At 52.0% G+C, this 14,936-nt stretch overlaps 1 protein-coding gene and 2 non-coding genes across 3 annotated transcripts; 1 reads left to right on the plus strand and 2 right to left on the minus strand.

Moving 5' to 3' along the window:
* Positions 1–1,328: 1,328 nt before the first annotated feature.
* Positions 1,329–2,747, minus strand: LOC104341586 (C-C motif chemokine 5). The gene is made up of 3 exons (XM_009962203.2): positions 2,613–2,747; positions 2,025–2,136; positions 1,329–1,452 (listed from the first exon to the last, which is right to left on the minus strand). Exons 1-3 carry the CDS (start codon positions 2,683–2,685, stop codon positions 1,365–1,367), a joined length of 273 nt encoding a protein of 90 aa, XP_009960505.1. The 5' UTR covers positions 2,686–2,747; the 3' UTR covers positions 1,329–1,364.
* Positions 2,748–7,173: 4,426 nt separating this feature from the next.
* TRNAE-CUC (transfer RNA glutamic acid (anticodon CUC)) lies at positions 7,174–7,245 on the plus strand. The gene has a single exon. It is a non-coding gene; the product is annotated as a tRNA-Glu (tRNA).
* Positions 7,246–7,677: 432 nt separating this feature from the next.
* TRNAS-UGA (transfer RNA serine (anticodon UGA)) lies at positions 7,678–7,759 on the minus strand. Its single transcript has one exon. It is a non-coding gene; the product is annotated as a tRNA-Ser (tRNA).
* Between the last annotated feature and the right edge of the window lie 7,177 nt (positions 7,760–14,936).

Consider the following 14,936-nt stretch of genomic DNA (forward strand, 5'->3'; position numbering starts at 1 on the left):
TCAGACCAAAAGCATCAGACAGCTCTGATGGAGACAGCCCGAAGAGCAAAGGTTCCCCCTTCCCCCACCCCCGCAGAGCTTCAGCGGCAGGAAGGTCAAATCCAGTAGGTTTATTCTCTACCCACAAAGATATCAGCTAGTTTTAAATGCAAACCATAGGCTGATAAAGTGCTTTTGTCAGTTTTACTTGGTGCAAAGGATCCCTTGTGCTTTTTTAAACCGAATTCAGGTTTCCTTCCCAAAGCAGATGAAGAACAGCAGATAATTGATACCTGTCTTTTGCAGTAAAACGCTGACAGAATGTACCCAAAGCTAAGCACAGCTCGAGCTGCATCCCCAGAGGAGCCTGTGCTGGGGATATGGTCCCGGCTGGCCAGCCCCTGAGCCACTCTCCTTCGAGCTCCCTGCAGAGATGCTGCTGCATCCCCCCGCTGTGATTTACAGACATCCCTTTGCAGTGGCAAATCCAGTGGGTCCAACTCCACCAGCTCCTGACCTTGGCTACTGATACAGGGGGGGGGAAAGGGCTTGGGGAGAGGTTTGACTCCGCAGCAGCACAGAGGCTGGGAGGGAACAGCCCTGGGAGGTGCTGGAGTCGTGATGGGGCTGCTGCTGCTGCGGTGCTGGGAGCAGGAAGGTGATGCAGAAGGGAAGGCTTTTAGGGCTAAGGAGGCGGAGGCATTTCCAGCGGGGGAGTTGGGGGTCTTCCCCCGCCTCTCCCAAAATGGTTGCAGTGGGGTCCCATTGGCCCCATTTTTTCCAGGCAGGAAGGGAACAACCTCTTCCAGAGATGACACAGAGAGATAAAAAAAAAACTTTATTCTTTGGCACCAGCAAGAGACAGCGTTTTGAGAACAAGACTGAACAATGTGGTTCCACAATGAGCATCCTGGAAGTAACCAGCATACCACTTCCTCCGCTAAGGAGACAGATCTTACTCACAGCGTCCACCGTACCACAGCAAAATTCGGCCAGCTGACTTGAAAGTCAGCCTGGCTTTACATGACAGTGCTCACACCTCATTTCAACAGACCACTTCCCACAACTAGCTCTGGGGGTACAATCCCCCTCCCATTCTAGCGGCGGAGGCACAAGGAGGGGACAGTTTATCCACATGTCACACAGCAGGCTATGCCAAGATAGGTCTGCAAGGCCAGGAGGTCCCCAGCATCACAGTTGCCCATAAGGGTGGCTAAATTATCATGGATAAAGGACACTTTTGCAAGACAAAAGGAACTTCAGGAGTCCCAAGGTAGCTCAGCAGGTCCTGGTACTCAGCAGCAGGATTTGTATGTCTGTGCCAGGACTCTGCTGGGTGGTTTTGCAGGACTTCTTCAGGGCAGAGACCTCTCAGCTCCCAGCACTCACTGCAGCTCCAGGGTGTTCACATATTCCTTCACCCACCTGGCATCAGGGTTAGCACAGACCTCCCGGCCCTTCCTGGTGATGAACCTGTCAAGTCAGGCAGGGAGATGTTACAGCCCAGGAAGAAGAAAGGGACGTGAGGACCTTGGGTCACCTCCTGACCTCCTGAGGGCTAGCTCCCAAGGGGATCATGTCTCCTCCAGGCTTCCATCCCGCAAACCCTCAAGCACCAGGGGGGCTGCAGAGCCTGCTAAAACCCAGAAGGCAGGGAGAGATCAAGGTCCCCTGGGAGAATGCCCCAATGCTCAGATATTCCTGGCTGTGTTCAGTGCAGAGGGGAGCCTGGAGGCAGCTGCAAGACTTGCAGGTGGCACATTATGTGCATTGGGTTCATCACCACTGGGAGGTCCTGTTGGCTACCCAGGGGCCTCCGCCCTCCACCTTATTCCCAGCACCAGGATGGTTCAAGGAGACCAGTTATTTCTCAGCTGAGGAGGATGAGTGCTCACGTGCTGCATGTGGGACCCGTGGTGGCTGCCCCCTTCCCTTACTCCAGGTATGGTTCCTCACACCAGCGTGCTCTTAGCCCCGTTGGATGTAAAGAAAAAGCCCAAAGGCAGAGCCTTTCCTCAGAGTCCAGAGCAGGAGCCGATACTTACACAACTGCTGGCTGTGAGCACTTGCTGCTTGTGTAGAAATAATCCTTCACATGACTCTGGGGAAGCTTTCGTAAGGTGTAGCTGAAGCAGCACACAGTTGTGTCAGCCCCAACTGGAAGAGATCAGGAGAGCCAGCATGAGTCTATGGCTCAATAAACTGCACATTCCCCATGAGATCATGGACAACCATCCCCTTAATCATCTGTGGAGCCCTCTTCTCTTTCTGTTTCCCCAGAAAGTCAGCAAGAAATTGCTCTGATCACCAAAGCTGAATTGAAGCGATTGCTAGGATTGCTCATGGAAAGTTTTGTGCTCACTTTCGAATGATAAAAATTCCTGCAGTCACCCTGGGACCACTGCTAAAGCCCAGCAACAAAATCAGGGGAGATGAAACTTGAAAAGTCTGCTACTTATCAGTAAAATCCATCCCTAAGATAAAAGGATGCCAGAAAGGAAGACCAGTCCCAAGAAAGCAAGAGAAGATATTCACACAGGTTTGCAGCTAACTTTTACCAGTACTGCTTCAAAATTGCTGCCAGTCAGAGCAAAATTCCACCCCAAGAGAGCAGAGAGAGATGCTGTACTCACTCGGAGCAGCAGAGGCTTGAGAAAAGAGGGCAGCAACGAGGATGATGGAGAGGCACACTGCGGAGAGGTTCATTCTGGATGGAGATGAGCTGCAAGGGCAGAAGCAGGACCAGAGCGGGTTCCTCCTGTGTCTGATATGAGGTGCTGGCTCGGTTCTTGCTTTTTATAGGGACAGTGGCCAGCCCTGTCAGTCAGATTTCAAGGCAAATGCTTGGAGTTTCCAAAGCGTAACAGAGCTGATGTCACGGCACTTTGCCTCAGAAATGCTGAAAAAAAAAAAAAAAAGGAAGCAGCAGGCCTAGGAAATACCAGAATAGCCTTTGTGTGAGGTGAGATAAGTCTGAGCAAATCGGCACCCGCATGAGGGCTTTACTGACCAAGGCAGGATATGAAACCACCCTTGAGCAGCAGGTTCACACTTAGATTCGTCAACATAACAGCATTACTCATCGAACACATCTCAGCATCCTCCCTGATGGACCAGGAGGACCTCAACTCAGTCTCCTTTTCAAGGACCCAGGCCTTGAGGACAAAGGTGCTCAGATCCTCAAAAGAGCTTGGGGACAGTGCAGGTCCAGCCAGGGGTTCCTTGCTGCCGTGATGGGTCTGGGACATGCACAAGGTGTGTGCAGGGGGGCAGTGCGGGCAGCATGGGCCGCAGGCACACTCTGAGCTCTGCTGCCTGTGCAGGCAGCAAGGATGGCTGGCACCCTGGAGACTGGTTGGAGACCTGGGCTGGCAGTCTTGGCACCGTAAAACACAAAATCCTCAATGTTGTGCTTCCAGGATGGAGCTCAGGACCTCCAAACCCCTCCTAATACACGCCAGCATCAGCCAGTAAGGAAAGTGCTTGCCTGGGAAGCCCAGCTCCATGGTCTGACTCTACAAATAACGTCTTCTCCCAGAGACACTGGGCAAACACAGGTGCCAGTGTGGATTTGGTACAAGGTGGGATGCAGAAGGTAGAGCAGGAGGTTCCCCTGCCTGGGGAGTGGAGAGGGACTGGCTCTCATCCCCTCATGCACATTCACAGTCACAGGGCTCATGGTCTGTCCAAAGCCTCCCAGCACTGCCCTGCTCACGAGGTGACGGGCTCCCCAGGATGCCCCAGGGAGCATTTCCCCTTTTTCCGCCTCTGTCTTCTCTGCAACAGGCACCAAATTTGCCATCTCACAGCCTGTGGCTTCTTTGGGTATTTTCATGCCCAGCTCCCAGCAACATCTGCCATTCACGAGGCACCACGAGCTCCTCTCCCCGGGATTTCCTCGCTGCCCCGCGGCCCCAGTAATGCAGCGGGGACCGCAGGGCAGTGCTGCTCTGCTCCCGCTCTCCTTCTCCCACAGCCACGCTGAGTGGGTCTGCACGAGTCCCTCAGAGACCTCCTTGTATCTGGGTGTATTGGGTGCTGCAGGAGGGTCTCCATGGGCTGTGCCAAGGACGCTGCTGGGGTAGACAAGAATCTGTTGCTTTCCCAACTCATCCTCCCAGGAGCCATCCTCATGGGGCTGGGGGTGGTGGCGTCCTGGGGACCCTGAGGACTCCTGCCTTCAAAAGCATGTGAAGGACCTGGAGCTGAACCAAGTGATTGACACCATGGGGTTGTCACAAACAGGCAACAGGCGGTGGTGGCATTATGGGGCAGCGCAGCAACATGCCAGCAGATATTCAGGCTTTGCAAGGGACAAAATCTCAGCTGGCATTTGGCAAGGGACGTTCCACTCTGGGAGATGGGGAAAGGGATTATTTCTTGCTACCCCCATATTGCATGGGTTCCAGTATTGCAATTAGCTCATTGTTCTGGCCAGTTTATGTATGTATTGCTCATGCCCCAGATCCATGTAGGGGTGCAAAGCAAGGCGGTGTGTCGCAGCCTCGTCTCCTCACTACAATAGCAACGGCATTTTGTACTGAGCCTTGACCTGTCCCTGCTGCCCCGAGGCTGATCCTGGGACCGGGACTTTCTTTTGAAAGGGCAGTGCCTGTAGAAAGTAAGTTTTTACATCCCCACCACCTGCTCACCACATGGCCCTGCATGCTCCTGCGCTCCAGCATGCAGCTCCTGGGCTGCATCGCTTCCTTGTTGCGTTTGGTGGGGCGGCGGTTGCTCATCTCCCCGTCCTCCACCATCACAGAGGGAGGCTGTCCTGCTATGGGACATGCAAGTGAACCTGTTTTGGCGGAGGAAGGAACTATTACTGTGTGTGACAAAATAGCTGACGGGTCCAGATAGAGATCTAAGAAACCACAGGGTGTTACTGACAGTCCCCCAACCACAAGGCTGCCAGAGCTCACGCTCTGTTAGAGCTTGTAAAGGCAACCGAAACCATGACATCTGCATATCTTTCTGAAAGCGCAGGGTGGCTGTGCCCCAGCCCAGCTCAGGTTCCTCTTCCCCCCACCCGGCATGGCTCAGGGATGGCATAATCCCATGTGACCGTTGCCCAGCCCAGCCTTGCCCCTCACTCAGGGGTTTTGGCTCTGTGAAGGTTTTTGGAGGCGTATTCTGCAGCCCTGACCATCACAGCAGAGATGCCAGAGTGTTGGAAAGATGCCAGACTGTTCATGGTGGACTCATCCTTGCTCCAGGGCAGCTCTTGCAGGAGAGCATCCCTTCTCCCTGCTTTCTTCCTGATCCTGCTCTACCCTCCTCCAGAGCTTCCCAACGCCTCCCTTTGCCCTCTCCTGCTCACTGCAATGCCGCTCCTCAGGGAAAGGCAGTGGCAAAGGCAGTGGCCAGCGGCTGGGATCCACCAGGCATTGCAGAGAAACTTGGGCAGAGATTGGGGCACCATGGGGACAGGTTTGCTGGACACCAGAAGTCCTGCTGTGACCCCAGACCATGTCGTGGAAGGGCTGCAGGCGGGACCATGGGGACCATGCAGGGCTTTGGCCTCAGATGGAGAGGGGAGCTGCACTGGCCATTTTAAGAGCTGCACGGGACAAGGCAAGCCACAAGGAGCTTTCCCCACCCTGTGCTCACTGACCTCTGCGAGTCAGAGATTTTTTTTTTTTTTTCTCTGTCCATTTACTTCCCCTCCCAACCACACAAGAGCATCTGAGGAGCACCGAGCCCTCTGCCGTCTTCTGTGGGAAATGTTCCTGGAGCCCTTTCCTTCATCTCCATCTCAGCCACGGCTCATCGGTCTGCTGAGAAGCCTTGCCCTGCTTCCCTGCTTCCCCCTGCCTTCCCAGGAGCACGGCTGGGGCTCTCCTCCCTGCACACAGCCCAGGGCAGGCAGGGCTCCTGCCAGCACCGGGCACCCCCGGGGTGTCATCCTCTGTGACAGTGCTCATTCCCCTTGGGTCTGAACCCCTCTTTGCTGGGTGCTGCAGGGACAGGTGACAGTTGTACCGTCGCCTTGAACCCTGAGCTCTCCCTTGGGCTCATTGCCCAGGGCTCTCCAGCGCTCTGTTGTGCTGCCAATGCTGGTGGCAACCACCTGGGGAGTGGGGGGCCTGGTTCAAGCCCCCCTCCATCTTCCTGTTCAGCAGAAAAACTCTTTTGTAGGAGGTGAATGCAGGTGGGGGGGGAGAAGTTTGGGGTTTTTTTTGCCTCAGCCCCTTTTTTTTTTTTTTTTTTTTTTTCCGAAGTGAAATACGTTTTTAAGTTTTACTTTCTTCGGTGAAATATATGGGGCCAAGGAAACAGGCTATGTGCGGTATGCAGGACAAGGGGAGGGGAATCACAGGCATCACTGCTGCGGGATCTCTGGGCAATGCCAGTGCATTTCTGCTGCCCGCCCGGCCCCTCCGGCAGCACGGCTCCCCAGCGTGCGGCTCACGAGGGCACGCTTCCTTCTGCAGGGCAAAAGTCTCTGCTCCCTCACAAGGACTCTCTGGAAACTGGGATCACCTACACTTTGCAGCTCCAGATGAAGCCTCAAAAGGTGTCCCCAACCGGCTGTTTCCCCCCTAGAGAAACAAGATGCAAATACTACTGTAAAACCAGTAGGAATGGGGACTCCAGACACACTCCCTCTACCAGCATGAGGGCTCAGACCCCTGTTTCCCCTGAGCAGGGATGGCTCTGCTGACAACAGTCAGCCTGCACCCACACTGTTCTGACTATGGGGAGGCCCTGGCTGTGCGTGGGGAGTCAGGGTTGTTGTGTCCATGAAGCTGGATCGCCTGTGCCCAGTGTGACGTGTGTCACACGAGCCTGGCAACATATGGCAGCGCAGATGGGGTCCACGACCCATCAGCAGCAGGACTGAACTTCCCTGGGGAACCCCCAGAGGACTTCTAAGCCTTTTCTTGAATCATTTGCCATCGTTACCTTCCCCAAACCTGCCTTCGGTGGTGATCAGGGTCCAAGCGTAGCCGTCTCCTTCTTCCCAGGCCTGGCAGAGGTGGGGTCCTTTTGCACAATGTCATCTTGCACAGGGTCTTCCCAATGCCACAGTTCCCAGAAAGGAGCAGGCATCCCTGCAAAGTCCCCCAGAAAGGCTGTAGCATCCATCCCATCTAGTCCTCTCCTTGGGCTGTGGAGCCCAAGCGTCCCCTGGCCCTTCAGAGCTTGGTTGGTTGGGCACCAACAGGTCCACCACCATCACCACCTCAATCCCTGGTGGTCTAGTGGTCAGGATTCGGCACTCTCACTGCCGCGGCCTGGGTTCGATTCCCAGCCAGGGAATGGGGTTCCTGCAGCCACTGCAGGTCTCAGCCTTTTCCTGGGTGGCCACACTGCCCTTGGGCAGCTCCTGGGGTTCAGCACAGCGTCCAGGAGCTCCCACATCCAAGGGTCAGGTTTGGATAGATTTTGTGGGGTGGCAGCAGCCTCCTGTCCGTCCCCACCGCCATCAGGCTGCACTCCCCAGCAGAAAAATGCCCCAGGTTGAGGGCAGCCACGAGCCTGTGGTGGGCCGTAGGGAGGAGGGTGACCCAGCCGTGTGGGGTGGACCATGCTATTGCAGGATTTCTTCTGTGAACACCGTGTGGGCCCTCTCCTAAAGGTAAGGGGTCCCTACAGGGTGGGAATGTAGGGTCTCTTGGTGAAGGGTGACAGGTCTAGCGTCCGTCTGTCCCTCCTGGGGACGGGAGGGCGGGGGCTGCGAGTAAAAGCTCCCGCTGTGAGCAGGATTTGAACCTGCGCAGGGAAACCCCATTGGATTTCAAGTCCAACGCCTTCACCGCTCGGCCATCACAGCAGCTTGCACAGGGGGTCTCTGCAGGAGCCCGTGGCTGTCACCCTGCCCCAGGGGAGAGAACAGGACCTGATCCCACCCTGGATGTGGGTTCTGCCATCCTGGCCCCTGCTGCACACCCAGCACAGGGACTACTGGTACTGCTGCTGCCTGCCCTGCACAGAGCTAAGGCTGATATGGAAACCAGCATCCCAGCAGTCCTGGGAAAGGGAACTGGGCACCAGTCACAACATTAGTGGTGGTAACATGGGAGATGGTGGTAGGTCTACATCTCATCTCCTCTCCTGGTATCCAACAAGAAACCTGCCCTTGGATGACCACCTCCAACCTCCTCTCCTAGTCTGGGAACATCCCAGACTCCTCCATCCCACTCTGCCCCCACTATACAGCCATTTGCCTCTGTGAAAACAGGTCCAGACTTTGCTAACCGAGGCAGTCTGACACACAGGCCGGGCGGCGCTTTGTCCTATAGCCGCAAGATGATGTTGCAGATTTGTGTGATTTTCACCACGTTGCTGCCTGCCTTTTGGCTTTTGGCAGGGAGGGTTTGGAGAAAGGAAGAAAAAGTGGCTGTCGAGAGGAAATCCTTGCTGAGTGAAGTCTGGCAGTGACCTTGACCTCTCCTTTGGAGCACAAATATCCTATTTGCACGACAGTCCTAGAAGCACTTGCCTATCCCTGGTTTGGGTGGGAGCTGGCTCTGAGAACCCATCCTGAGAGCTCCAAAGCCCTCTCTGGGTTCCCAGAGTCTCACCCAAGAGCCTTGCAAGTGCTTTGCTATGTCACTGGCGCCCCACACCTCTCCCATAGGGATTTATCAGCAGGGAGCAATCTGGATGGAAACCTCACCATGTAGGAGCTGCTCCTCCATGCTCAGCTCCCAGCCCAAAGGAAGGTCTCCCTGCAGCTGCCACCCTCCCTGGCCTCTGCCTCACTGGGTGGTTTGGTTTCCCTACTCCACTGGCCAGGGAGGAGCATAGTCCTGATGCTGAGTCGGGCTTGGCACAGTCCCACAGGCATGGATGGATGCCCAGGCATGGGTGGCCCCCTGCTTGGATTCATCAATGCACTGGAAAACCAGGTGCTCAAACCAGCTCGGTCGCTGGACACATGAGATATGGGATAGAGCTAAAGAGAGGGGCGAGTAGAGGGAATACTGTCTTTGAACAACTATGGAGACACTCAGGAGAAAGGTTAAACTTAAGTTCATCCCTTTCAGTTGTCCAAGTTTTCTTCCTCCTCTTCTAGGCGCCATGTTCATGTTCAGAGCTGGGACATTGTCCTGGGTTACAGTGTAAAATGTGCCAAAAGGAACAAAAAAAAAAATATTCTATGACCATCTTCAGGAGCTGTTGAGACCAGGTGGGGCGGTGCTCCCTGCCTCCCCCCTCTGGACTATCTCCTGTCAATGGGCACAACAATGCCTTATCGCCTGACCCATCGATAACTCGCTCCTGGGCTATCTCCTGTTCATGGCCCATCAAGGAACTGCCTCACGACTCCCCATCCCATGGTGAGATGCTCCGCCCGGGGAGGGGGGGGGAAGGAGCCAAGCAGTCCATGCCAAATAAAAACTGAGATTTTGAACACCCTAGCAGCCTTCTTCCACTGGATTCCCAGAGGAGCTTTTCCCCCCACTGGACTTCCAGAGGACAAGAGCTACCTGCCGACCACTGGACCTTCGGAGGAAGACCAGACTCTTTTACCTGATTGCTGCTTCCACAGAACTACATCCATCGCTTCAGGAGGACTGCAGCCAGCATCTTATCGGACTGCTACTGCCACCCTAACAGGGGGTCAGGTTGTATTCCTGACTCTGTCAGTGTAAACCAGTGGGTTGTTTGTTTTTCCCTGCCTTGTGTTATATATATATATATGTTAGTAAAGAACTGTTATTCCTATTCCCCATATCTTTGCCTGAAGGCCCGTTAATTTCAAAATTATAATAATTTGGAGGGAAGGGGGTTGCACTTTCCATTTCAAGGGAGGCTCCTGCCTTCCTCCGCAGACACCTGTCTTTTCAAACCAAGACAGACATACATTCCCTGAATCTGCTGAAGCGCCTCTGGAGTTGAGGTTAGGGTATGGCACAAGAGCAGAGAGCTTTCAGAGCTGGAAAGCCACTAGCACCCTGATGGGCACAGTTAGTGAAGATGGAGTCTATGGTCTGGAATGAGCTGTTTCTCCTGACTCCTTTTGAGGATGAAGTACTGTGCATTTGGTGTCCAAAGAGGTCTGCTGAGGTGAGGTTTCATTTCACGGTAAGGGTTCAAACGTTCTTCAGACCAAATGGAGGAACCCGAGGGGGACCAGACCAGATCATGTAGACCTGCACGTTAACGGAGCCCAAAAGGAGGTGTCTGGAGGGGTCCACAGTGCATAGGGAAAGGATGGGGGAGCGGGGGGCATGCCCAGACCCCAATGGAGGGACCTGGAGAAGACCAGAGCTGGAGCAGAGGGACCTGGAGAGCAGTGGTACCTTAATGGAGGAGCTTGGAGGGGACGAGAGCTTGAAAGAGAGGTCTGAAGGGGTTAAGGAGGGAAAAAAGATGTTCTGGAGAGCTCTGGAGCCCAGACAGAGGGGTCTGGAGGAGACTGGAGGAGACCCATATCCCCCAACTGATTCTTGTAGCCTGGCTGGACTCAGGCTTCTCTTACACTGACCAGAATTCCCACAATATTTCTCAGAAATGTTTTTTTTTTTGTTGTTGACTTTTTCTCTTATCTAATCTTGTGTCATCAGCAGTGAACACCTATTTTCATCTACAGTTCTTGTGATATTTACAGAGAAAACAATCTTTCCTATTAGAAAGAACAGGATGTGTTTATAGAAAAGTCTGAGTTCAAAAGAGAACTGACAGCTCTTGTCTTGTAATAAATGGCACTCTTCAGTATTACGTAATATAGAAAACCACAAGGTTGTGAGACAGATCTCATTCTTCCTCAAAGAAATGTTCAGACTTGGCTTCTACTTGCAAATTTTCACCCTTTGATCGTCCAGATTTCAGAGAAGAGCAACTGCCTTGCTCAAGCGCTAGCTCTGCTGGACCCAGGACACAGTGGTCACCGTTCACTGTTGCATCCCGTTACCTGATGCAATGTTGAAGACACTTTGTCCTGACCGTAAAACAGCGCTTAAGCATCTCACTGGTTGTCATATGATGTCATATGATGATCAAGAGGAGACTACTACTTGTGCATTGTGAATACTAATGAACCCCTGCAAGCTCTGTCCGTACAGAGATTTCTTCACATGGCTAAGCATCGAATCCAACTGCAAAATTTGTGATAAATTTTAATGTTGATTCATGTATTCAGCCTCTCTAGAATTAAGCTGTAGTCCAGGGAGAAGACTCCACTGCAGCGAATGACTCCCTTGTCTCCCAGCTGGTATGGCACAATGAAAACTACAGTGAGTATCTAAGGCTTCTTCCACTCTCTCTTTGTTTAAATACATCTCTGGACCTCTTTAAGCCTTGTATTCTCCCAGTGGCTTCCTAAGGGCCTGACAACTGCTTCTGCTTTGGTGTATGGCTGTGTCCCAGATTTCCAGATACGATGGGAACGGGTTCCAGAGTGGGAAGATAACGTAAATGGGAAAAATGGAGAAACCATCCTCCTATTTGGCATAAGCATCAGCTTGCCAACCCCATCTCCAGGGAAGCCATCTCCCACTCTCCAGTCTGAACACGGGGTCACCGTCTGAAAGAAAAGTGGAAGGGGTGGAAGAGGCATTTCACTAAAAGATGGGGCAGGAAGAAGTTTGATTCATGAGGAGGAGCCCAAGATTTTACTCATGGAGAAAAGAGGGAGTTTGATCCATGGGAAGGGGAATAAGGGACCAGCCCCTGGGGAAGGAGAGTTGTTCATAGGGAAGAGTGCTGCTAGCTGCTGCTCAGGACAGGAGTCATGTTTGGGCCTTGCAAGCTGAGGTCTTTCCACGGATGGATGTCCAGTAGCTTGTCCTGGTGGGTGCGGTGGGTCCTACCACTGTCCTAGAAAGTCACAGATGGCCTTCCACAGTTTTCCTGCCTTGGGAACTGTGCCTACTGCTTGGGGCAGAGTTAGGTCTGAACGCCCTACCCTGCTGAGCCATGTTGAGTTGGCATAACCCCCACGACCACAGGGATCACGGGGAGCACTGCAGGAGACAGCAGCAGCAGGAGTGCTCGGACTGTCCCACAGTACAGCCTGAGAAGGCCATGGATGGTCACCCCATGGATGTCTTTTCTGGAAAGAGGCACAAAGCAGTCTGTACTTGCCGATGGCACTGCCCTGTCTGTTGGGCTGACCTGTTTCTGCGTGGTGAGCAGAGCCACTGCGCGCTTGCCTGGAGTACCTCGTTGTGGCTATGAAGTTGTCTCCATGGCTGATGAACAGCTGTACTAAGAAGGCTTCGTAACCTTGGGTGTTGAGTGGTGAGCCTTTAAAGGAGGACTTCAAAGAGAGGTAATAATCTCACTCCTGGGCATCATGCAGCCGGAGAAACCCCTGAAATGAACACCTCTGTGATGCTAGAAAGACCCATGGTGCCACCTCCTGAGGTTCCCTTGCTGTTGCTGTCACTCAACACACTGTTGCTCCTACACCAACACCGTGAAAGCTCCCACTGACAGAAGAGTCAGGAGGGAGCTGACCATGCCATGGGCATGGGGCCCTCAAGCACATGTGCAGCTGCTGCAAGATGGGTAGCAGCTCCTGCTGAGGAACTGAGGGTTTTTTCTCAGCAAACCTCACCAGTTACCATCCCAGGCTGGAGAGTGAGACCCTTGTGGTGTGCCAGTTCCCCTCCTCTAGAGCTGCTGGCTGGTGAGGGTAGATTGGTCGAACCATGGGAAGAAGGAGAGTGCTCTGGGTGGGAGCGGCATCAGGCCACCTGCAAGTGGCAGTGCACATCCTCAAAGGCAGACCGTGTCCCCGTACCAAGGGCAACTGAGGTTACCAGACTGGCACTGAGGCACTGATGCAATTGCAATGGTACATGTCACAAATACAAAAGAAATCGTGAAACCACCCTTCGGGCGCCTGGACTTCTGTTTATGTACGTTTTGCAGGCAGAAAGCTGGATGGACAAGGTAGAGCACCTACTAGGGCGATCAGAGTCCCTCTGGTACTAGGGGCCAGGTTCTGCTTTTGGTTTTGAATTTCTCTTGAGGGGAGAAATTATATTTTCAGCTTCTGAAAAACCGACCTTCAAAAATCTCTTCTTTTTTTTTTTTTTTTTATATTCAAAACAGCACACATTTGTCAGCAGTTTCCGTTCTCATTTTCTTTTTGTTTATTTTGGCTTAATAAGAACTGTGAAAATATTTAAACAGTAGGAAGGACTGGCTACCTAATCTTGTGAGATTTACATGACTGATTATCAGTAAGAATTCAGCATTGTCTTTTGTGATCAGCCTGACTGGTGTTCAAAGAATCGTATTATTTCTGCTGCCTTCCCATTTGTCCGCTGAAGTACAGCTCTTTTTCCTACTGTAAAGCTGTTGCAATTGACATTGAAGTGCTTGGCTGGCCCAACCCTTTGTGCCTTTCTAGATATTTCAGGATGGAATCTCCCATTTTGCACCTCTAGCCTGTTCTGATTTGTACAGGTATGACTTTGTGGTTGTCCCTATTACCATGCATATGATTTTGCTGGAGAGAGCTCAAGCTTGCTCTGTGCAACTGCCTTGTTCTTTGTCCAGTCTTTGTCATCCACAATGATCAGCAGTTATTTTATATGCATTTCCAAATCACTGATGATCTGACTAGTGTTTAGTTATACAAACCATCTCAATAAGCAATTTTAAATGGGACACAACATCAATTATCCTGGATAAAAATTTTGGCAGAGCCACCATTCAGACATGCTGTATTTGGACCTTGGTGTACTGCACAAATGGCTGTTGGCAAAACGACCCATTTCTGGTTTCCCAAACCATCAGAGATGCCAACCAACAAGGAGAAAGTAGTCAAATTCCACCATCATCTTTTACCATCATAAAATTAAGCTGATCTCTTTCACTTGCAGGGAAAAAAAAAGTGTGCCTTTATTCTTTTTCCCTTTTTAGTGATTTGTCAAAAAAGAAGTCAACATTTACTCAGAAGGAATGGAGAGCACCTTTCTGCTTAATTGGGGAAAGCAAACCAGCGGGTATTTCCTCTTGGCTCCATCTGGTCCCAGTTTCTCCCTTTTTGGCCACACCCAGTCATCCAGACCTGGCTAATTTCTGCCCTGATGCAGATGCTATAAAGGTCTGACCTGTTTCCTAGTCCTACCAGCTCTGCAGAGATGGCAGGTAAGATCAGTGCTTTTTAATTTCATATCGGTATTTGGCTGATTTGAGATTTCTGGCGTGGGTATTGATGCCTTCCATGGGTGAGCCCAAGGAGATGAGGAGACAGAGTAGAACGTTAGGAGCTGGTGGTCCTTCATACTTACTTCTCCCCCTATATGTGAGATACATTTATTTTGAGAAGTTTTTTAGAAAAGACAGCTTTTCTGCCTCATGTAGCAAACCCTGCAATACAAGACTGCAAGGAATGAGCAGCCTTTGATCCCTGTGAAGATGGCTGAAGAGTTTCCACAGACTGTAAATGTAAGATAATCTGCCCCACTGTAGGAAGTTTGTTAGTTCTTCCAAATTTTGTTTGTCTTTCCTGTTCTAAACAGTTAAAACATTGACTGTATTACTTAAAATATATCTAATTGTAAGATCTTTTGGCTGAAGAACTCCTCTCAGGGTAGGCACTGTGCCATTGTATATAACACTGACGAGAACAGATGATACATGTTTCTAGTGCTAATGTGAAAAAGGAATAAAGTCAAATTTCAGGGACTGTCAGGAAGACTGGCGGTTTCGAAGTCCTCAGAGATAGAGAGAGGGATGTGTGGGCTCTAACCTCCTTTACACCAGCCACCTGAGAAGGACCATCCCAAAGGCAGGACGCTGCCCTCTTCCAACACACCTTCCCAATAGTCTCCACCACCAAAGCCTGGACTGTACCCGGCTGCCTCCTCCTTGGCAGTTACTCAGCCCAGTTTACTGAATGTCCCACTCCACATGGGGGGGATGTCCCTGTGTCCTGCCAACACCTACAACTACAGCCCTCACCAGCCAGAGTCCCACTTACAGACCTGATCAGAGACATGCTATATTTTACTCCTGAATCATGAAAGAAATATTCAAACCAAACC

Source organism: Leptosomus discolor, chromosome 18, assembly GCF_034619465.1.
Source record: "Leptosomus discolor isolate bLepDis1 chromosome 18, bLepDis1.hap2, whole genome shotgun sequence".
NCBI classification, from domain to species: domain Eukaryota; kingdom Metazoa; phylum Chordata; class Aves; order Leptosomiformes; family Leptosomidae; genus Leptosomus; species Leptosomus discolor.

Coding starts and splice junctions, on each gene's coding strand:
- LOC104341586 (XM_009962203.2), bottom strand. CDS start 2,685: ATGAACCTCTCCGCAGTGTGCCTCTCCATCATCCTCGTTGCTGCCCTC. Junction 2,137..2,612: donor TCAAGCCTCTGCTGCTCCGA/GTGAGTACAGCA, acceptor GATCTCTTCCAG/TTGGGGCTGACACAACTGTG. Junction 1,453..2,024: donor TGCTCACAGCCAGCAGTTGT/GTAAGTATCGGC, acceptor CTGACTTGACAG/GTTCATCACCAGGAAGGGCC.